This window comes from Heterocephalus glaber, unplaced genomic scaffold (genome assembly GCF_053883595.1).
Source record: "Heterocephalus glaber isolate CG9 unplaced genomic scaffold, H.glaber_assembly_v1.0 deba00001532, whole genome shotgun sequence".
Classification (NCBI taxonomy): Eukaryota; Metazoa; Chordata; class Mammalia; order Rodentia; family Bathyergidae; genus Heterocephalus; species Heterocephalus glaber.
In genome coordinates this window covers 18,723,183-18,746,419 of record NW_028258330.1, presented here as the reverse complement: position 1 = coordinate 18,746,419, position 23,237 = coordinate 18,723,183, and the positions used below count along the sequence as shown (strand labels likewise).

The window sequence follows — 23,237 nt, the reverse complement described above, 5'->3', positions numbered from 1 at the left end:
TGTGGAGGCCAGCGCGAGTACTGGCAGCTCAGGGAGGAGACAGAGGGTTGCCCCTTCCTTTCAAAAGGACCCTCCAACTCCCTGGGTAAACTGAGGCTAGGCTCTGAGCGTCGTCTCGAAGACAGCCTCGGTTCTGGGTTATGCTCAGCGCCGGTGGTTAGGGCTTGGCAGGCTTCTTTTGCGGAAGAGTGGGTAAGCTGACGCTCAGTTTAAAGGAACTGGTGCGCTCCCAGGTGGGGGCGCGGGACCTGGGTTCAGAGGTAACGACGTCGCAGTCCCAGCTCCGGTGGCTTCGGGTTTCCCTGCAGCCGGCGGGGCGGAGCTCGGCACGTCCCGGCCCCGAGGCGGAGCGAGGGCCGGGCCGGCGCTGGCCGGGCGGGGTGGGCTGGGGACGCGAGGCGGAGCGGGGCCCCACACAGGCCGCGGCGGCTGGCTTGGGCCCCTACGGTCCCGGCGGCGGCTGGAGGAGGAAGCCAGGCGGCTGGCGGAGGAGGGAGGCGGAGGAGGCCGAGCACTCGCCTGAGACTCATTTCCCCGGCTCAGCAGGGAAAGGTGCGGCGCGTCCGCTCTCCGGCCCCGGCGCCAGCCTTGCCCAGGCGCCGGCAGGGCTTCGGCCACCACGGGAGGGCCAGGGACCCGGAGCAGCCCCCGAGGGCTCGGCCAGCCGGGGGGCTCCGGAGGCCCGCGGAGCGCTCGGGCACGGGCTCGGGCGCGCTGGGTCCCTGGAGGCTCGCCGGGAGCGGTGGGCGCCTCGACCCCTGGTTCCTGGGTGGGGGGCGGTGGTGTCGGGGAAGGTGGCGGCGAGCCTGGGTCAGGGGCTGAAAGCCGGGCGCGGGGCCAGAGGGAGGCCGGACCCCGAGGGCTGCGTGCGGGAAGGGAACTCCTAGGGCGCCCGGCGGGCGCGCTCAGTGGGAGCAGACAAAGCCGGGTGACCCGGAGGGCGGACGCTGGGGAGAGGAGAGGAGGCTCCGGGCCACAACTGCGGTCGGGGGACAGGCGGACGGCCCTGTATACGGGCTCCACGCGCCGGGGGTGAGAGTCTCCTTGGAGAGCTCGGGCAGAATGGGGAGCAGCTCTCCAAAGAGGGGTCACGGGCTGTCGCGCGCTAGGCAGAGGCCAGGCTCGGAAGGCGAGGCAGGGTGTGCAGGAGCGCTTAATTCGCGAGGCGGGGGAGTCTGGGAGCTTCTGCTCGCCCTGGGGGCGGGGACTTGTGTAGAGCAGGTGAGCGCCCCCCCCCCCCCGCGAGTCCCAGGAAGGGGCACAGCCCTCTGAGATAGGCACGGTGGCTGGTACGGATGGTGAAGTGTGCCTACAGGTTGTTCGCAGAACCTGCTGGTGGTGGCACATCGCGTTCCAATTGGTGGGGGAAACTTGGCCCTGCTGGGCTGGAGCAAATGCAACAGGTGCCTGGGGTCAACAGGACCCGGCAGGAATGGAGGGGCAAGTTGGCGTGCATGTAGCAGTGTGTGCAGGTAGGCAGGCAGGCCGGTCCCCACATTTACCTGCTGCCAACCCTTACCCCTTCAGGAGCACCCTATTCTTGCTCCAAGACCCTCACCCCCAGTTTTTCTGTTACCGCCCCTCTCGCCAATGTTGGAAGTGACTTCTTTCCCCTGGAGTCATTCCCGACAGTGTAAGAGCAGCCCCCCCCCCATTTTATAGTCATTTTATTTTGCCTTGATTCTTCATCTTCCAGGCAGAGTTCCACTTAATTGACAGCCGAGCTTCTCTGTCGCTACCACCACTGGCTCCTTTAGAATGCATCTCTAGGGCTCTGCAACCCACTTGACCTGGCTCAGGCCCCCTTTTCCCCTAAACAGCCCAGTCAGGGTGTGTGGCCAGCAGCTCTTTGCCCACCTCTCTTGGTCCCCTTGAAAGCTTGGTCCTTCCAGAACCAGTACCTTTCCTTGGCTTCTCTTGGTTTTCTTCTTCCGCACTGGCTGCCCTTTCCTTAGTCTTCTTTTGGGACAGTCCCTTCACTCAGCTGGAAGCAGGGCTCTGTCCTCTCACCTGACTCTGTCTTCCCCTTGATCCTCTCCCTCTCCCCTGGTTTTCATTTTTTCTTGGGATTTAAAACATCGAGCATTAACTTATTGCTCCATTTTTTTTTTTTTTTTTTTTTTTGGTGCTGGGGATCGAACTCGGGACCTTGTGATTTTGAGGCAGGCGGCAGAACCACTGAGCTAAATCCCCAGCCCAAGCATTAACTTATTAATACACAGATCTTAAATGTTTTCATTCTCCCCATTTTAAGCATCAGATTTTTATCTTCAGCCCCAGACACTCTATCCAACAACCAACCACCTGATGATTTATGATGCCCTTGTTGACAACTGAATGTGGACGGAACAGAACCCTGACTGTACTCTCCAGGCTCTGTCCTCTCAATGTGGCCCATAATCTACTCAACGTTTAGACAGGCAACCAGGTGGCATTGGCTCCCCACCCCCTTCCTCACAGCCAGTCCCAAGAGGAAGTCCTTTTGGTGCTTTCCACAAGATCTTTCTCAGGCTGGTTCTCCGCGCTCTGATCTATCAATGTTACTGCCCCGGGCTTCCTGCCCCATGCTAAGCCACTTTTTAAGTTTTTCCTGAATGCGCTAGTAGTGATAACACTCTCCCTACGTGTCCTTCTCTGATCTATTTTAAGAGAGCAGCAAGAATAATATAGAAAAAATGATTAGATCGTATCATTCTTCTAAAATCCTAGATGGCTTCCTGTGGCACTTGAGTAAAATCTCAAAGCTTTTCCCTAGCCCATTAGACGCTCCGCAGTTTGGTCACTGCTGACCTCCCCAGCCTAAATCAGACATATGGAAAATCATGCCTATCTCTTGAACACACTAAGCTGTTTCCTGCCCCAGGACCTTTGCTTGGGCTGTCTTCTCTGCCTGGGAGATTTTTTTTTTTTGGCCTGGAAGATTTTTCCAGTGCCATTTTGTGCCGTCTATTTTCTTTATTTTTCAGGTATCAAACATACCTTCCTCAAATACCTTCCCAGGATAGGTAGAAGGCTCCTCCTCTCCTGTAATTTATCATAGCATCTGGTTCACTTTTGTTTGTTACAGTTGTCTTGACTTTGTTTATTTTGGTTTCTGAAGGCCTCAGATTTTGATTGAATGGCCTGTTGCTGTATCAGGAGCATTTAGCACAGTGCGTGGAAGGTAGTTGATGCTCAGCAAATCTTGAGTCAGGTGAGGAGGATGGGGTTTTAGCTGGGCAGAAAGAGATGGTACAGGAGTCTCTTTAATTTTCAAGTGACCTGAAAGCTTTTGATTTTCTTTGCACAAAACCCAAAAGCCAATTGTATAGATTGCTGCAAGAATCTGAGGGAGTCAGGGAGATGTGAAAAAGGGAAGTGGAGAAGGTATGAGTATTTGAGGACAGGCCTGTATTAGAGCTGAGAGGAGACTGGGGGGAGGGGCCCAGGCATGTACAGTCTGCATTGGTCTCTGTGGGTTGTGGTACATGATTTCCTTTGCTTTCTTTGATAGAAATCCAGGCTAGGTCAACAGAAGTGTTTGTGTGTGTATATGTGTGTGTGTGTGTGTGTGTGTGTGTGTGTGTGTGTGTTGTATGGGAGATTCTCTAATCTAGGAGATGAGGATGCTCTGGGATTGCTTTCTGCCTATTCTCTTGGGGGCTGCTGGATACCTAGCCTTGGGGTGCAGAGATTTGAAGAAGAAGCAGCTGGGGCTGTGGGGGTTGCTCTGTAGACCCCCCTCCTCTTGGGGGACTGGGTGCCCACTGCTCTCCTGTTTGCACAGAGGAGACAGTTGAGTGTTAAGTCACATGGCTGGTACTGTCAGAGTGGAGGGCTGAGAGCCCAGGGACCTCAGATCTGGGAAGAACGGTAGCTGGGCCCTTGGCAGGGGAGCTGAGGGTGGACTGAAGTCATGCCGTGATTTGTGCTGAAACTGGGGGCTTCTTGTCCAGCCTGGGAAAGGCTATGAGCTGGGATAAGGGAACAAGGAGGGCATCCCGAGTGGGAGAAATCTGGCAGAGGCCCAGAGACTGAGGATAGGCCCTGGTACACTCACTGGGTGCCAGGTGTTATTCTAAGGGTTTTGTGAATATGAACCCTTTTAATCTTAATGGCTCTAGAGGGTCGGATTTATTCCCATTATGTAGATCGGCAGTCTGAGGCACAGTCCTACAGTTCATAGTGATTGTGTGGCCTGTACCCAAGCATCCTGACTCTGCAATGGAGGTCCTAATCTAGTCCACTCTGACACTTTTTTCATGATGCTCAGATATGTGTCACCGGAGGGTTTCTTAGCAAGCAAGGGGCTTTTCTTCTTTCCAGGGGTGCCTGGCTGGGGGCTGAGGAAGTAGGAGAGAAGTCATACCCTCTAAGGTAGGAGGGTCCTTGCTCGAATGGAAGGCCCAGTTTATCTGAAAAAGTGTCCCATTTTTTCTTCTAAGAGGGGCTCTGGACCAGGCATTAACATAGTTGGGCATCATACATACCATGGTTTCGGGGTGCTGGGAGGTCAGCTGTTGTCAGCACAAAAACTCTTAAAATGTCACCCCTCTGGGTTTAGCATTGCTCTTGTCATTGCCTTAAAATTGCATCCTCCCTGGAGGGGACAGAGAAGTCAGTATAAGCTGGCCTGGTTAGATTGCATCAAGAATGCTGTCCTGTGGAGGATTCCCCAGAGGCCCCTGCAGCCATCCCCACCTCCTAGCAGGCTGGCCTCTGCAGCTGGCATCCTCTTGGGAAACCTGGCTGGGGTGTGGGTTGGGCTGGGTTGAATGTGGGAGCCAAGCTGGGGGAACAGAAAAATGGGAAACAGAAACAACTTAGTCCACTTCACTCATGGCCTGTCCTGACTCTTTTTGTTGTCTGTAAAATGGAATGCGAAGACCTCTTTCCTTTGTTCCCTGGTGGCTGTGGAGGCCAGGTTGCACCTTGAGGTTACTCCACTAGTGCCTCTTCCTTACAGACCAGCATAGACAGGAAGGGGAGCTGAGGGCACAGGGAAGAGGGGTTGGCAGCTCTACCCTGTGAGGCTTTCCTGTTTGGTCATGAGGACCTCCTGGGGACCTGGCTGGCTGGCTGAGGAAGGGTTTGCTGATTACACAGGGATGGGGTCAGTTTGCTGCAAATCCTGAGCCCCAGCGTTTAGGTGTTTTGCTCCTCTCTCTGGGCAGATCCTATCAGGAGAGGGAGGCAGGGTCATTGGGCATTGTCTTTTGCATTTGGGGAAACTAAGGCACAGAGCAAGCCCACTGCTGTTGGAAGTTTACCAGGCCCCATGGTTTTGGAAAGGTGCTTGGAAGAGCCTGTTCTTAGTGCGTAAGGCTTGTCTGCTGAGTTAAAGCAAAGGCTATGACAGAGCTTGAGGCAGGCAGACTAGAGCTAAGGGTGGACTTCCTGACAACTGGACACTAGGCCTTGTTAGCTGCCAGCAGCACCTGGCATGTCCTGTGTCCCAGCCTGGTGCTCAGAGCCAGTAAAAACAGAGGACATGGTCTCCACTGTCCAGGAAATAAGATGAGCCCTGCCAGGTGCAGTTCAGACCAGCTTCCTGGCGGAGGTGGTATTTTGAGAGGGTTCTTCAGTCCTGGGTGGCCGTGGCCCACAGAAGAAGGAATGGCATTCCTGAGGTAGAAGGGAACCCAGACCTGGAGAAGGTTGAAGCCAGGCTGGGAAAAGCCTTGACTGCCAAGCTGCTGAGTCTGGACTTGCACTAGGCTCCAGGGAGCCACTGAAGGTTAGAGGTTGTGAGTGCCATGACTTGATTAGAGGAGTGGTCTATAAAAGTGCTTCTCAGTCTTGTACACACATGCATCACCTGGGCAGCTTGTTACAATTCAGGTTGGTCCTGTCTTGATTCAGCAGGTCTGGAGGAGGCCCAAGACTCTGCATTTCTAACAGGTTCTTGGGCAGGGTCCACGGGCTATGCTTTGTGCAGTGAGATTCAGAACAGAGTCCAGAGGGACAGGTGCAGTTCCAGTGAGACCTGGAAGAGGTGAAGAGAACCATCTCAGTCCCTGTGGACTGCATCAGGGGAGTTGTGGCGAGCAGCCTGGGCCTGTGGGTGCAGGTGAAGCTGGGGCAGGACAGAGAGGAGGGCAGAGGATGCAGACTGCAGGGAACACCCTGCTGGGAGGAGGGGCTGGCAGCGTGTGCTGCAGGGGGATTGGGTCTCTGGTGGGAATGCAGACCTGATTTCTAGCCTCCAAGACCACAAGGGGGTGTCTCGGGTGACTGTTCCTGGGCAGGATGACATGCAGATAGCCTGTAGGGCACCTTATCTCTGCTCGCAGCAGAGCCCAGTGCTGCAGGGAGCCAATCTGGGGTGAACACCCTTCCTCAAGCCAGGGCAGGGCTAGAGATCTGGGAAACAGCTGACTCCAGCCCTTAGCTGTGACATCTTTAGAAAGCCTTCAGCCTCCTTAGCTGAGGGCCATCGTCCTGGCGTGTGTGCACTCTCCCTCACCCTGGCCTTCGAGAGTCCCTAGTGCTGCCGCTAATGGTTACTTGAATCGCCTTTGGGGTTTTGTCCCCAGTGTGCCTGGGAGTTGGGGGCCCTGGATGCTTCTTTCTGCCCTGCCCCGGATGGGCCACTACAGGCAAGTGTCTGTGCCCCTCTGAGGCCTGTTTCCTTATTTCCTGCCTGTGGACTGGGAGAGTCAGTCTTCTCTTTCTGGGGAACCAAGAGGGGTGGCAATAGGGTGTGTTGCTTGGGGCACTGCCTCTTCCTAAAGTGGCATCTTAACACATTTTAGTTTTGGTTTAATGTTAATGCTTACATGGAGTAGGATGAGTTGTTTGCATGGAAAAACTGGCCGGCTTGCTTTGGGTGTCTCTCAAAGCTCCTTGCTGCCCAGGCTCTACATGGTTTGGGTTGAGGATCAGAGGGTGGCAGTGAGTGGAGGTCCCCCTGGACACCAGCTGGGGGGATAGCAGCCACCATACCCATAGGAGGGCAGTGCTCAGGGCGGCTGGCAGGGCAGGGGTTGATGTTCTCTCAGGCTGAGTTCCCCACGGGTCCTACCTGGCTCTTCAAAGGAGGTCAAAGCCGAGCCAGTCTCATCCCTGGTTGGTCCCTGCCCCAGGGCCAGGTTGTCTGGATGTGAGGAGCGGGAGGGGGCAGCATTTCTAAAAGAACATTTTGAGCAACCTCAAAGTTCAGGGAGACAAATAAGAGTGAAAACCAACGCATCTGCTCCACTACTATCCTATGGGAGATTGAAAGTGAAGTTGTGAGAATTAAAAATGCTAACAAGTCCTGTAGAAAAGAAACCATTTAATGTTTCCCGGACTGACTCAACCAAGGGAATCTCTTGTCGAAGACTTCCTAATAATATCCCACCGACCAGGAAGATATGTGTTGGGAGGAGCAGATGTGGAAGGATGGTACTCAGTGGTAGACACAGATGTGAGTGATTGGAACCCCCAGAAGTGCCAGCAAGGAAAGGACAGCTGGAGGGACAGCTTCCTTCAAGAGGTGGACAGGCACATTTGGACAGTCAGTGGGAGTCAAGGACATTGTAGAGGGACAGTTGGGCTGGATGGGACCTGGGCCCAGAGCCAGCCCTAGGTTCTCATGGCCACTGCTCTGTTTTGGTGGGCAAGTGACAAGGGGACCTGGAAAGACCTCTCTGGTGTCCAGGATCTGAGGGTAGCCAGGCCCTGGATCTTCAGGGTTCTGGGAGGACCTCCCTCCCATACCTCCCTGCCAACTTCCTCAGCTTACAGTTTCTCCCTGAGTTTTCCATCTCAGTGGTTAGCAGAGTAGGGGTGTGACCTCTGGCAAAGAAGGTAAATCTCCGTGTGTCTCAGTTTTCTTATTTGTACCATGGAGTTAATATCACCTCTCTTGGTTGTTGAGACACTTGAACCCTGGTTGGTTGTTCTTTCTAGTGTGATTAATGATGGCAGTGGTGTCTTCAGGAAGGGGACAGTCATCATGGAGACAGGAGGCATAAAAGTCAGGAGAGAGCAGCTGAAGGCTTGGGCTTGGACTACTAGTTGGACCAAGCAGTCCTTGAATGAGGAGGAAAGGTTGGGGTGAGGGTAGTGAGGACTGGCCTCCTGGAGGGTACCTGGTGGGTACCTGGAGGAGACTGGCAGCCTGAGGGCAGGTAGAGACATCAGGGACCTGCCTTCATTGCTTAGGCCCTAGGGAGCCACTGAAGCTTTTCGATATGATCAGAGGGGTGATTTAGTGAGAAACCATGGCAGAGGTGTGCAGTGATGATGGAGATGTGCAGCCCCCTCCCCCTAGTAGCTGTGCCCCTTTGTGTCTCAAGGCAGGGGGAAGGGACAGGTTGCTTATGTGATTCTTATCCTTATCTTAGTTCCAAAACGTTAGGAATCGAACCCCATTGCCTTCCTGGAAGGACTTAGCCTGTGCAGGAGGTGGGAGGGGGAGAGTTCCAGAGTACCTGCCTCTTTCTCTACTTCCTCTGAGGCTGGTGGGGACAGTTGAGGCCACCCTACCCTTCCCCTGACACATCTGGTTTCCCCTGCAGTGTGAGAACTCTTTGTTCAACAGCTCAGGAGCGAGACTGGGTGTGGCATTTCAGACAGTGTGGGAGAAGGAACTAGAATGGTGCAATGCCAGGTGCTAATGGGCTGGTGTGGGTGACCATCACCTGCCCTGCATGGGGTTTCTCACCCAGCCCGACCACACTCCATGTCCTTCTTTGCCCCTTGTTCTTTCTTCCTGAAACAGGTGGAAGTCTAGGACTCTCTCTCTGAGCCCTGGGATGGAGGTTGGAGAATGAAGAAAAGCATGTGGGTTGAAGGGGAGCTGGTGGCCTGATGGGTGGAGGGGTGTAGCATCCTGGCCCCTCAGTCCAGATCCCCTGCTTCTTAGGGGAGGTTCTGTGAGATTTAAGACCAAGAGAAGAAGCACTTGGAAATGAGTTGAAATTTATTAGAAAACAGAACAAAGAATCTAGCCAGCCCCTGCCAACTGTGTGTCAAGCCCTGGCAGATAGAGTTCCTCACTTCCCCACATGGCTCTGGGAGGCCTGGGCTACTACCCCTTTCACAGATGGGGGCACCACCAGTGCCAGCACGTGGAACAGTGAGGGTCAAACCCAAATTCCGAACATCTGGCCTGAGGCCCTTTCCTCCCTCAACCAGACTCCAGCTCCAGCCAGTCCAGCCTTCCACAGTCCTGATCCTGGGGCCCGGGTGGTACTCTTTGTAGGCTGGCAAAAACTAGACCCCAAGTTAGCTAAGTTTTAGGGTTACTCAGCCGGAGACATCCAGGACCACCAGCAGGCAGGCATTCTTCGGAGAGGGTTGAAAATGATGCCTTTCATTGTGAAACACACAGTGCTCTCTTACTGTCTTTAATTTTAGAAAATTCATTTAAAAAGATCATACACAATGCAAAACTTTGTGAGTTAATCTGAAAAGGTTTGGAGTTTTAAAAAGTAGCTCAAGGAAGGACAGTGAACTAGATACATTCATTTGATTAAAAAAAAAAGTGAGACCTGAGAGGCTTAGCAATTTACTGAGTAAGTTTTGGGGTGCATTATGTCAGATTCTTCCCTGTAGCATGCAGTTATCAACACAGGGATTGAAATATTCCTGGGGAAAGTGCTTAGCAAGGTGCTCTGTACTGCAGATATGCTCAGTGAAAAATAGTGATAACGATGAAATTAGAATGTTAAGACGAGTCAGTTTTTTATTTCAAAAGTTGGTGAGTTATTAAGTTTCTCTTTGAACTTAACAGAAGGGCTTGAAGAATTTATTGTCCAAACTCTGTGTTAGCTCTGTAGGTGTTTTATGGATTAAATCACAGGCCCAGGGCCCACGCATGTGCTCTGCTGTGAACACCCTTGGCTTGGCAGACCTTCACGCTCTTGCTTGCTGGGGGGCTGTGCTTCAGGTCTGGACATTGTAGGGAGCCCTTTCCTGGTTGGTCCTGTGCATCACTGGATGAGCATAATCAAGGCACCCTGAAGTCACCAGGAGGGGACAGTCTTGGGACAGTGAAAGAGAAGAATCTTCTAGAGGAATCATGAGTTAGTTACTCTTCGAATTTTCATTTATGCTGGCAAAAGCAGTGGCATCAAATCCTTGGTCCTATTTATGGTAGAAGAAAACAAGGGCAAAGGGGTATGGCTTGGCATGTGTGTGCCTGGCAAGCCTAAGCCAGCCCCATGGGGGAGAGAGATCGTGTGGCTTGTAACCCACCCTGCTAGGACCCAGGTTGGGAGGCAGGTGGCCTTTTGGTGGCAACCCCAGGTCCTGGCAGTGCAGCTGGAGCAAGCCACCAGACTCCTGCCAGCCCAAGTGCCTGGAACAATGTGTGCAGTGTATGTGGGGAGGGGCAAGACGAGGTCAGTGCCAAGCCGAGGGCAGTCCTTGGGGCTGCCAGCTGGGGAGGTGGAATAGGACCTGAGAACCCAACACGGGTTGAGCAGAACCAGCCCTGCTTGTGGCCCTCCTTCCCTCTTGGTGGCCTCCATCCCTTTCCTCATCTGTACAATGGGTAGCGAGGACATTTGAGTGTGAAATTATGCAACAGATGGGAGAAGCCCAGGAGTGCAAAATCAATAGCCCTTTGCTCTGGGGTTCTTCTGATGGCTGATGTTTTGGAGAGGCTTTCCTTTTGTCATTTTGGGATCACGTATGCAGCCTTGGCTGGCTGTGATACATTGAGCTGTGTGTCACCAGACAAGTGATTTTGCTGGAAAAGGGTTTATGGTGGAGAAGAACCCCCTTCCCTCCACATGCTCCTTGGACCCTGCAAACCTCATGGCTCTGCTATTGCTACTCCTGGGTCCCTTGGCAGGCAGGGAGCATGGGACAGGTGACAGGATTGTAGGAGACCCCCACCTCCCAGGGCTGGATCAGGCACAGTAGGGCTTTGTGCAGAGTCACAAGGGGCCAGGAAGGGGAACTGTGCCCGGGCTGAGCTACTCCCACAGCCTCAGTTCTTGTAAGTGATTTTCAAAGAGCCGGTGGAAAGTGCTGACTGGGCTGTCTTCCTTCACCCGGCACTGCAGCCCCGCTCCCAGCAGCAGGGGGAGAAGGCCCACGGGGAGCCACCCCACATCTGCCAGCTCATACCTCCTTGGTGTCAAGTGCCTCCTCTGTGTGGATCTCTGTGCTTTCGGTGGCACTGGGGACGCTGACTCACATTAGGGTGGGTCTGGCTGGGCCTGCAGGTGATGCCTGATGCAGAGGGGCTGGCTTTGAGGGCCTGCTGGACCCTGTGAGGGGAGGCGGCTGGGAGGAGCTTGCCTGGCTGGCGAGGGCCCCAGGAGAGAACCAAGAACGGGCTCAGGAATGAGACCACTTGGGCCCACCTGCCACCTGTATGGTCTACACCAAAATATCCAGCCTGTTTTCCTCTTTCTGCCACCATAGGCTACTGGAAAGGGCAAAGGGGGGCTGCCAGCTGATATAGAGCTAGCCTGAGTGTATCTCAGTGGGCTCAGAACTGGTCACTCAGTTATCCCGCCGTTCTCCTCGCCCCACATCCTGCTATTCAGCAAGTCCCCAGGAGGTCAGCACAGTACTCTCCCTTCTTAGCTCCAGGGTCACTTTAGCAGAGGGGCTGTCCCTGACCTCCATGCAGGCAGACGGCAACTTGCCCTGATTTCTGTGTGGCATTTGTCAACCTGTCCGGTCAGCTCCTGGAAGGGGAGGCCTGTGGCCCCAGTCTATTCCAAGTAGGAATGTACAGAGAAGCACTTACTAAGCCTTTTTGAATGGATGAAATATCTGTCCTCTCCTACCTCCCTCTGCATGCCTCCCCCATTTTCTCTGAAATTTGCTTGTCCTCAGTCTCCTCAGATTGACCACACCCTAGCCCCAGGTCCTTTGAAATGGAGCTCAGACACCTCTTCTCCACCAGTGTGTCCTGAGCCTGTCCAAACTCTGAACCCATCTAGGGTCAGCCCACCGAGACTGCAGTGCCTGAGCTGTTTGTTGAGTGGAGTGACTTGCCTGCTTCTTTCCCTTTCTCAGGTTTGGGAGAGTGATGCTGCCTTTGGGATCTGGTGCCCTCTAGCAGACAGGGCCATCCTGCTCAGTTCCCCAGGTGCTGCTGCATAGAGTTTACCAGAGTGGCTCACTCCTGGGAAGCATGGGGTGGGGCGCACCCTCCAAACCCTAAGGGCAGGCTTGGGTGTGGATGGGGGAGGTCCCCCCCCCCCCCACAGAGGTAGGACTAGGACGCTGACTCCCCAATTCCCTGACTTGGGCAGCTGCTGCAGCTACAAAGGGGAGGTCAGGTGAGTGAGATCTTATGGGCCCTGGGGCTTGGGACCAGGTCAGAGTTCTGGATGTGTGTGTGGAGGGGGTTGCACTGGTCTCAGCATTGAGAGATTAAGAGCTGATCTTGCAAGCAGCACCTTTGAGCCTTCATGCTTGCTGCTCCTCCTGCCTGGAGCTTTCTCTTCTCTCTCTTGGAAATTGGTTAGGTGCCTTTTCACATCCTCTCTTAAATTCCCTATTATGATTGTAATCACTGTTTGTTGTGCCCCCCTTTTTTATTGAACCCCAGGGCTTTCTCACTGAGCTACATCCCCAGCTCTTTTATAAATTCTTTAAAAATATTTAAATTTTGAGACAGAATCTCCCTAAGTAGCTAAGTTGCCCAGGTTGGGCTCCAACTTGTCATTCTGTCTCAGCTCCCCAGAGTGCTGGCTGGTATTAGAGACATGCGCTGCCATGCCAGGTTTGCTTGCTATACTTTTGAGTTACCTGGCTGTGAGCTGCAGGGCAGTCCTGTCTCTTTAATCCATTTTCCTTTCCAGAGGCAAATGCAGCACCAGGCAAGGCTGAGTCTTGAGGAATACAAAACGTACAAGTATAGGTCTCTCTGAAGACTTCTGATGTGGAGCTGGGACCCAGGGCTGATGTGGTGGTGATTCCCATGTTACAGATAAGAAAAGTCTTTCCAAGAGCACTCAGAGCTTGACCCTAGTCTATACTCTGGGACCTTTCCTGCTAGAGCCCCTGCACAGGTTGACCTGAGCAGGTCTTGGAGATACAGAGAGAAAGGGGAGGAGGACATGGATGAGTGTAGTGGTGAGTTAGGACTTACCAGGACATCTGGCTGGCTTGAGGTGCATTATGGGTAGGGAATGCAGGGGAGACTAGAGAGATACCCCCAGCTGGAGTCCCAGCTTGGGGGTGGGGGCTACTGCTTGGCTTGCTGTGGTCTCAGCCTCCTCCTCCTGTATAGTAAGATGTGAGTATCTCTGGCCTGGCCTAGCCTCTGCATTTAGAGCCTGCTCTAGAACCTTGGCTGCACATTGGCATCACATAGGGCCCTAAAAGAAGCTGGGAAGAAGCTCCTGTCACTTGGCTCCTGTAAGCTTTCAGGTCTGGGTCAGGCTCCCTGCCTACTTTATTCTAGCCCCGCCTTTCAGAAAAGAAGGGGCTAACACTGAGTGGGATGAGGTTTACCTGGGGACCTCCACCTTAAGGGTGTAGAGGAGAGAATTGCTATTTGTTACCTATTGCTGGGTAATAAATTACTCCCAAACTAGTAGCTTAAAACAGCGATAAGTGTTTATTGTCCTCACTGCTTCTGTGTCAGGAATTTGGGGGCAGGTGAGCTGGATGGTTGTCATTCAGGCTACAGTCACCATGCTAGCCAGGGCCGTGGTCATCTGAAGGCTCTGGGCTGGAGTATCTGCTTCCTACATGATCCACTCTTGCTTGGCAGATGGTTTGGCTGTCGGTGGGAAGGCTCAGTTCCTCGCCAAGGGACTGCTCGAGTGTCCTCACACCACGGTGACTGGCATCCCCCATAGTAAGTGCTTCAAGGGAGCAAGGTGGAAGCCACAATGTCTTTTATAATCTAGTCTTGGGAGCCACATTCCATCATTTCTGCAATATTCTTTTAGCTACAAAGGCCAGCTTGGGAGGGGCCCACACGCGGGCATGAATACTAGGAAGCAGGTGTCATGGAAGTCATCTTGGAAGCTGGTGACTGCACAGGTTGTTCCATTGTTGCACCTGCAGTTTACAACTCCTACCTGGTGGCCCTGGCTTCCCCCAGCAGGTGGGTACTGGGCTGACCCTTCTCTCCAGTCCCCTGTTCCTCTCTTGCCATTAGACCATAGCAGTGTCTCTGTGGGATGAGGTGGCTCTGAGACCTGACGATCCTGCTTGGGAGTCATCATACAGGAGGGTCTGTGACCTCTCCACACCTGGAATTCCCCTAGCCCCACCCACATCTGGTCACTTGGTTTAGGCTTTCCCGTGGTAACTCCCACTAGTATGCAGGCTGGGACCTGTAGGAAAATATAAGGAACCATTGTTGCTACACACTGGTCTCTCAGCTAAGCACTTGGTCTGCATTGTTATGCTCAACCCATTCTAGTGATGAGGAAACTGAGGCTCAGGTCTCCCTGAGAGTGGTGGAGATTCAAATCACTGGTATTCAGAAGCTGATGATCAAGCCCTAGAACCTACATGAAAATCATGGTGTTATAGACATTCTCAAAGGAGGGGACTATTTATTCAGTTGGATTATCAAGTGAAACATACAGAAGTGTGCTTTTGTGATGGCATGTGTGTAAGAGAGATGTCTCTTCTTGGGGACTGATCATGGTGACTTGGGCACCTCAGAACAGAGTCAGTGTCCTGGTCTTGAGGCTGGTCTTTCCTGTCTGGGTTTCATTCTTGACAGGAGACCTTTCTAGAGGGACAAGCAGCCATGAACACCATCCCCTACTGGCCCTCTTCTGCCTGTTGCTTGCTCTGCTGTCCCCAAGGGCAGTTTTGTACCGGTGTAGTTCACCAGGTCAGTGACCAACTCTGTGGTCCATCTTACATCTTGTGGTTGTGCACTTCCTAGAGAGAGATTCAGGTCAGAGAGGAAATTCAGGTCGTAGGGTATCCGGAGAGCTGCTAGAGGGATTTTCAGTAGACTTTGTTGGGGACACAGGCAGCTGGTGAATAGGGCCTGGGGTCAGGGTGGTCCTTATTCAGGTTGGCAGTGATTGTCCCCATTTCATGGATAGAAAAATGAGGCTCCATTGCTAATGGATTCTCCCCAAGGCCACACTGGTTAGTGGTCTTCTCAGAGACTACTCAGTATTGTGGTCATCCTGTTAGACCCCAGCAGTGGTGAGGCCATGGGCTTGCCTACCTGTGGAACTGGGGATCTGAGGGGACAGGTGGGTCCTATTTATGGAGGGCACACACAGGTAGGAAACCAGGCTGTGGATGTGAGCAGCTCAGGGCTGGAGATGGAGCTGAGCTGGTGGGCTGGCTTGAGTTGGAAAGGTTTCTGGGAGGTGCTCGGATGCAATGGTGAGCAGCTCTGATCTAACATATCGTCTGAATATAATCCACTCACTGATATTGTTGAAGGGGGATCTATAGGGTAGGCTTGGGGTGAACTTGTATGGGGAGGAATTGTAGCCTCGATGATGTTCATCGAGGTTCCCAGCTGAGCTTTTTATGCCTGTGGGAAGATCCTATCTTTTCTCTGGCTTGTCCTAAGCTTTCTTCCCCCGCTCTACCCTCAGCTGGGCTTCTAATTGTGTCATCGCCTGGCCTGGTTCCTGCAGGGAGCTGTGAAATTGCCTTGTGCCTCCCAGATGTGAGCAGCCTGGAATAACTAACCTGGGCTCTCTGTAGGTCTAGCCTGCTGGGCAGAGCACTGAGGAAAACAGTGGCCAGGGCTCACCTCTCCTGCATGCCTCCCGCTCCTGGCCACTTGCCATGCACCCAGTCAAGGGTTGCCCCTGGCTTCCTTCTTTGCTTCTGAAATTGACTTACAAAGTCTTTTAAAGTTGTGCTTTTAGGGACTTTACACTGTTAGGGAAGCGATGTGGCTAGCAAAGACATTGTACGTGGAGAGAAGACCAGGTGCCAGGCAGGAAGATGGGTCCTGTGAGGGCACTGCCATGGTGGTGATCTGTAGGATGAGGCACTCATGCCATTTTCCTTTCATAAACCTGGAGCTGGCTAATGGTCATCATCTCTGATTCTCAGTGTTGGGTAGGGTGGCGAGGCTGAGTCAGGGTTGAGGGGGTTTGGACCTAGACCTTATGAGGTTGGGAATCTCAACCACAGCTTGTGGGTTGCCTGATGTCATGGTCAAGGTGCAGTCTGGGGCTGAGCCTGGGCTCTGAGCTCAGATCAAGATTGGGGTTCTCCTACATGAAATGGAGCTCTGGTGACTCCAACCTGTGGTCTTTTGGGGGATCTTCCTCCCTCTTCCTGTCTCCCTGAGGTGGCCCTGGCAAGTGGCCACACTTTTTACCTGTGAGGTCTCATTGAATCCTGCCAGGGAGCCTGACCCACCCCATTTTACAGATGGGGAAGCATGAAGACTGAAGCAGGCTCCAAGTGTCAGAGGAGGCTAAGACAAGTGAGCCCAGAAGTGAGGAACAGATGCTGGGACTTAGGGGTGAGTTCAGAGGTGTTGGCCAAGTGGGGTGCCGAGGTCAGATATTCTAGAGGTCACTGGGCAAGCAAGGAAGAGACTTTGCTGGTTCCTGAACCCAGGTCTTGGGCTACCTTCTTCCTTCTCATCTCCTGGCCTCCCAGGCTGCCTCTGCTCTGTCCCTCATGTGACACCCACTCTGCCCCTCTAGGGCTGGCCCTGCCTGGCTCAGGGATCCTGCCTCTTGCCCCTTTTATTTTCTCACTGGCCTGGCTGAGGAGGCTGGGGAGGGTCTGTCTGGGAGGAGTCTGGGTGGCCCCTCCCTGTGCAGAGGGGTGGGAGGAGCTTGAAGCAGACACAGAGCCCCTTTGTCTGCACCACTATGCAAAGCAGCTGGTCTGGGATTTCTGGGCATTTTTTTTTTTTTTTAACATTGGAAGAATAATTGCATTGTTTGGGGGGCCTCAAGAATCCAAATCCCTCCACAGACTTGCCTGGCTGTCCAGAGACAGGTCTCTTGGACCAGCCCCCCAACTTCCCTGTGTCTCCTTTTCCTCTTGTTAGAAGCCTAAGGGGAAGAGGGTCCCTTTCAGGAGTTAGGGTGGCTGCTGCCCTTAGGGGCACTGGTTATATCTGTTGGACAGAGAGGTGTAACATCCCTTAGGTCTCCCCTGAGCAAACGTGGGCCTTAGAGGATCCAGCAGCAGGCTGGTTGGAAGAGGTGGCCCATTTTGAAGTGTTTCAGCAGGCACATCTTGGGCCTCGAGCCCCGGGAGGTGAAATGAGTGGGTGGGTCAATCGCCATTGGACCTTATTCTCCTGGAAATGGGTCAGGAAGTTCATCTGGAGGTGGCACTGAGAAAAGGATGGGGTGCAGGCATACCCTGGGAGTGACCTGTGTTCAGAGGTCTAGGGGTGAATAAGATTTTTTTGTGTCTTGGAGGGGAATCTTTGAAGGAGTGGGCACCAGGAGGCTACCCCCTTGTCACACTGTTTTGTTGCAGTAGCCACTATTGGGAGTAAAGTGACTGGCTGAGGCTCCATTGATGAGGAAGGGGCACCCACACCCAGCTGGGCCTTCAAGCCTCCTGCTGGTGACTCACTGGGGACAAAGGGTCCCTAGTCCAGCCTGGAGCCTGGCCCTACTACAGAGACCAGGCAGAAGGAGTTCTTGGGTGAGATGTCCATGTCCTGGGGCCAGTTGGGGGTATTGTCATACAGAGTCACTGGAAGGGACTCAGCAGTTCAGAGCAATTGCTACGTTGGGAAACAGTAAGGGAGCAACACAACCACAGCACCCCCAAAAGGGTGTGCCTAGAGGTAGCCTGTCTGAGGGCCTTAGGTAGGCTGGGTTGGGGAGGCCTACGACTGGTGGAGTTGAAAGTCTGTGTGTATTTGTGTGGGAGGGGACTGGGTGTCTAGGAATGAGAACCAAGCCAGAAAGCAGCTGGATCCAGAGTAAAGGGCTGACCTGCCGAGACCTTCTTCACACCTAGCACATGGTAGGTGCTTCATGAATCGATGAATTATGTTCCAGGGTCAGATTATGGGAAGCCTGCCCATGCCTCCAGCCTGCTTTCTTTCAAGTTTGGCTCCTTGGGCACCCCAGTCTGGATGGTGCTTCCAGGGATAAGTGGGGAGGATGTGGCTTGAGGACAGGATCAAAGACGTGGTGGGAGGAGGCTGTGGGCATCTTGAAAGGGGGTCACTCATACCCAAGCTGGCCTGACTTCTTGAAGCCCTGGGACCTTGGTCTGCATAGGAATCTGCTGCATGGGATCTCTGCTGCAGGTGCTGGGCAGGAGGCCCCACACTCCTACCCCCGTTTTGCCATGGAAGCTGGAGCAAGAAGACAAGTGTCTGTTACCCTGCCCCTCCCTCCCTCCTGCCCTGCCTGGCTGAGCCAGCACTTTTTTCTTCTCTCCTTTATCTGCGGGAAAAGTACAGGGTGTTCTGTTTCTCCTGTGCATACAGATCAAGAAACGGATGTTATTTATTTATTGCTTTCCCCAAGGCGAGAAAAGGCCAGGCAGGCACCCAGGACCATTTAAATCATTCTTCCTCCTCAATAAAACAGTTTCTCATAAATTAAAAAGAAAATCCAAATGGGAAAAGATTATACCAACCAACAGGAAACACATTGCTCTATCCCCTCCCCTGCTGGACAGAATAGGGCACCCAAAGGTCCGCTTGACTGGAGGCTCACAGTGGGTGTCCCTGGAGGTGTCTTCTTTCTTGCTTTCAGTTGGACCCCAGGGTGTGTTGACTCCAGGAGCTGATAAGGGGGTCTCGGAGCAGATTCATTTCTCTGCCCTCTATGGATTGTGTGGGGGCTCCTCTAGCTTCTTGGGGTCCAGGGACTTGATGGGGCTGTTCTAGATAAGGCCTATGGAAGGGTCAGGACTGTGAGGTTGGCTGTCCTGTGAGGCTGGTTGCCCAGGAAGCCCCCACTGACACATTCAGTGTCAGGATTTTACCTGACATTGCCTATGGGATGTCTCTGTGAGTGCAAGGTCTCTGAGACCTAGTGTGGGAGCTGAGGTGCCTTCTGCAGTCATCTAAAAACCATTGCCTGCCCACATTTCCCATGGTCCATTCCACAAGGCTTTGTCTAGTGTACCTAGAGGACTTGACACATTAGTTTCTTACATGAGGCCCTTGAAAAAGGCTGACAATCTTGTGATAGCTACATGGGTCCTTACTTGACTGCTGCAACAGTGTAGCAAGGACAATCTGGCCTTGATGGGCATGTCCCTGGGGCAGTGGGGAGGTTAGGTAGCTGGCAGCAAGCCTTCCTCCCCCTGTCCAGGCTTATCCAGTCCTTTGGTTTTCAGAAGTGGTGCCCTAGGGAGTCCGGTGGGTTCTGTGATGGCAGGATCCCCAGTTTAATGCCTGTTACCCTGGACTCCACAGTAGCTTTGTAAGATGAGGTCCCATCAGTAAGGTTGTGCACACCGCAGCCACCCACACCTCTGGACTGTGAATGATGTTGGGTAAGAGGGTGGCCTGTGGGGGGCGGTCCGGGGAGCTGGGGCGTGGGGGCGGGGCGGCAGCGGCGCCACGTCGTCGCGGGGTGCCCGGCAGCGGTGGCGTCACTGCAGCTGGCGCGGAGCCCTGCACAGCAGCACGCCGGGTGTTTACAAACCTGACACAGCGTCCGCGCTGGCTGGCAGACATCCGGTGGCATCATCGCTGACCCAGCCCGCCGCGTGCGGGCAGCCACATCCTCACCTCTAAATTTAGTCCGCAGTTAGGAGAACCTGGGGTAGGGAAGAGGGAAAGGGTGGGAGGGAGGACTGAGCCAGCCCTGACCCACAAGACCCTGGGATGCACCCAGGGGAGCGTGGAGGAGGACCTAACAGGACCAGTGGTCTAATCCCCTGGGAAAGCTTGGGCACAGCTTTTCTTGGAGGGGAGGCTGGGAGCCTCTGCTCCTGAAAGTGAAGACTGCCTAAGAGAGCTTCCGGGACTTGGGCGCCACCTTCCGGTCATCTAGGGAACACCAGATGGCCACCCTGGGTCTCTGGGCATTTGGAAGGCGATTGGCATTTCTGTCCAGGCCCTGGAATTGGAGTGGGTCGGTAGAAGGGGTAGGTGGGAGATGCCAGAAGCATCCTGTTGGCCTGAGCCTGTTTTGAAAAAATACTGTTTGCTAAACCTGTGATGAATCAACTTTAGAGGACACTGTTGCAGGTAGAATGGAAACCTCAGTAGGCAGATCAGAGAAGGAGGTCTGTGTGCCAGCCTTTGATCCATCGATGGCTGGATTAGAAGGCAAGAGCAAGTATTTTGGTAATGAAGTAGACATACATGCATGCAGTGAATTGCACAGATTTTTTTTTTTCTGTACTGGGAACTGAACTCAGGACCTTGTGCTTGCCAGGCAGGTGCGGCGCCACTGAGCTAAATCCCCGGCCCCTACACAGATCTTAAAAATACAGGTCTATGAGTCTTTACGTCTATGTTCTGTAACTACCACTGAGATCAAGATAAAATTTCCTCCTCTGCAGAAAGTTCCCTCCTGACCCTTCTCAGTCATTTGTGCTCTCTGGTAGCCTGTCTTCTGACCTTTGTCTTCACAGATTCCATTTACTCTTCCTAAACTTCGTGGAAATGGAGTGCTCTTTTGCCTGGCTTCTTTTGCTCAATGTCATATCTTGAGGTACATCTGTGTAGATAGGAGTAGTTTAGTTCTGTTTATTGCTCAAGAATATTCCATTATAGAGGCCAGGGATTTAGCTCATTGGTTTTGCTGCCTGCTGCGCAAGTGCAAGGACCCGAGTTTGATTCCTGGTACAAAAAAAAAAAAAAAAGAAAAGAAAAGAATATTCTATTATAGGAATACAGATTCCATTTACCTCTTCCTAAACTTCGTGGAAATGGAGTGCTTTTTTTCCTGGCTTCTTTTGCTCAGTGTCATATCTTGAGGTCCATCTGTGTCGATAGGAGTAGTTTAGTTGTGTTTATTGCTCAAGAATATTCCTTTATAGGAATATAGTACATATAGCACATTGTATTTTATCTATTCTGTTGTTGATGGACCTTTGGGTTATTTCTGCATTTTGATTATTATGAATAAACCACTGTGGATATTCTTTAGCATGTCTATTTGGTTGTATTTTGGCATACTTTTCTTTGTGGTACTGAGGACTGAACCTAGGGCCTTTGTGCTGGGCTATATCCTCAGCCCTTTTTCATTTTTTGAGGCAGGGTCTCAATAACTCGCTAAGTTGCATAAGCTAGGCTCAAACTTGTGATCCTCCTGCTTCAGCCTTCCAGAATGCTGGGATTACAGGCATGCACCACTATGCCCAGCTTCTTGGATGTATTCTTTGGAATGGATTGCTGTGTACTAGGAAGGGTCATGCTCAGCTCTTAGGTGCAGATGACAGGTTTTTCTTTGTCCTGGGGTTGCTGCATTTGTTCTCCTGCTAGATCCTGGATACTATTAGATTCTGCAACTTCTGCTACTCAGATCTCAGCAAAAGCAATCGGAATCCAAGTTGCTTAGGTTGAAGAAACAACAGGGAAAGGATCAGAGCTGAGTGGCCCCCAGTATGGTCCCCAGACACCTCCTAATCATTCCGAGAATAAAGAGTAGTATCTTCCAGCCCTAGGGCTGAACTCAGGCGCCCCCTTCGCCTCCTGGCATCAGCCCTCCCTAGTCTGGCGTCTCTGAGCAAGCTGGCTTAGTGTAACTGTCAATTTGATGTCTGGCTCTGGTGCCATGGGTCCTCATGGTCCACTGTTTCCTGGGATCCTTGCTGCTTTGTGGTGACTGAGGGGCTGGGTGGCTGGGGAAAACAGCCTACCCGGAATAGCCGAATAGGAGGCTTATCAGATAGCAGCCTTGTGGCACTTTCTGGGGGAAGGGTGGGATTTAGTCCTTCCCATCAAATTGCTGCTTCCTTGAGGCTGTGAAAGACCAAGATAAAGCCAGAAGAGAAGAGAAGTGGTGAGGAAGAGAGAGAGAAAGACAGAGAGAGGGAGAGAGAGACAGAGACAGAGACGGAGACAGAGAGACAGATAGGCAAGGAAAAGATAGCAGAGGCCAGTGTTGTGTGTGCAAGTATCCTGGGGTTGGTGTGAGCACCCCAGGGCTGGTGCAAATACTTCGGGGTCTGTGAAAGTGCCCTTGGGTATGTGTGAGGATCCTGGGGTTTGTATGAGCACTCAGAGATTGGCCCACAGCACTATGTTGGGCTGAGCTAGTCATTGTCTCCTGACTTTGGCCTTGGTCTTCTCTTCACTGGTAACCTCTTGGGTACTGTGGGGAGGGAAGATGCCTAACAGATTGGGGGTGGGATTGATGGATGGCAGGGGCTTAGTATGGACTGCATCTCCTGCCTGCCGGTAGGGGAACCCAAATATATTCCTCCTTTCCTTTCTTATTTCCTCATTCTTTCTCCCTCTTTCCCCTCCCTCCCTCCTTCTCTGCATCCTGTAGAGATAGCTTTTCTTGTCCAGGTCATTAGGAAGGAGGCCAGAGGACTTCCTGTCCCCCCTGGAGGGCCTAGTGCCTGTGGGAGCTCCTGAAGGCGCCTTGGAGCAGGTAAGCCATGACACCTTTCTCATGCAGGTTCCTAGGAGGTGAGTGCGGACGGTATGCAAAGTTGTGAATCCAGTGGCGAAAGTGCGGATGACCCTCTCAGTTGTGGCCTGCGGAGAAGGGGACAGCCTCGAGTTGTGGTGATTGGTGCTGGCTTGGCTGGCCTGGCTGCAACCAAAGCGCTTCTGGAGCAGGGCTTCACAGATGTCACTGTCCTCGAGGCTTCTAGCCGCATCGGAGGCCGCGTGCAAAGCGTGAAACTCGGTAAGCTTGACCCTTACCAAGCCACCTCCCTTGGGCACCTTTTATCCTGTAAACTCCCAGTCCTGCCAGAAATCTCATTATTTTGAGCTCCTTCTATGAAATAAGTATTCCATCATGCAACCCGACTGGGAATTTTCCAGAAAGTTCCTTACCCCCGCAGCAGCCCTTTGATGGCAGCATGGTGGGGCCCTGACCTCCAGTTTTGGAGAATGCTGACTTGGTGCATGACCAGGGTTCACAGGGCTTAGGAGGGAGGAGACACTCAGCAGCAAGTTTTCTTGGTGTTGGGCTGGCCAGTTTCTATATCACAGAAGGAGAATTCTACATTTGAATGTGAACTACTGTTTCCTGGCAGAGTGCTAGCCCTTGGGCAGTAGGAGCTTAGGTTAGCAGAGGTGGAAGGGGATTTGGGACCTTCTCAAGATCAATGGACTGGGTCTTGAGATTGTGAATATCTGTTCAGATTGCAGATAATGAGGACGCTGGAGAAAGCAGCCAGTAAGAGACTTGCCCCTGGAGTGGGGAGGTTTTGCTAGAGGTCCTAGAAATGCCAGGAGATATGTTACATGAAATGCAGTTAGAGGTCATGGCTTC

At 52.9% G+C, this 23,237-nt stretch overlaps 1 protein-coding gene across 11 annotated transcripts in view; it reads left to right on the top strand.

Annotated features, from left to right (window-relative positions):
- The first annotated feature begins 391 nt into the window (after positions 1 to 391).
- Smox (spermine oxidase) overlaps positions 392 to 23,237 on the top strand; it is a 34,762-nt gene continuing 11,916 nt past the window's right edge. For 4 of the 11 annotated variants that reach the window (XM_004840765.4, XM_004840760.4, XM_087188697.1 and 1 more), the window contains exons 1-2: positions 392 to 552; positions 22,410 to 22,643. In XM_004840765.4, the coding sequence (XP_004840822.1) occupies positions 22,436 to 22,643 (208 nt within the window). In that variant the 5' untranslated portion in view covers positions 392 to 552; positions 22,410 to 22,435. Of the gene's footprint in view, positions 553 to 818; positions 1,033 to 14,725; positions 16,355 to 16,819; positions 17,246 to 17,360; positions 17,833 to 21,639; positions 21,786 to 22,277; positions 22,298 to 22,409; positions 22,644 to 23,237 lie in introns of those variants that run through there. The other 7 variants (XM_087188698.1, XM_087188699.1, XM_087188704.1 and 4 more) reach the window with 7 other exon arrangements.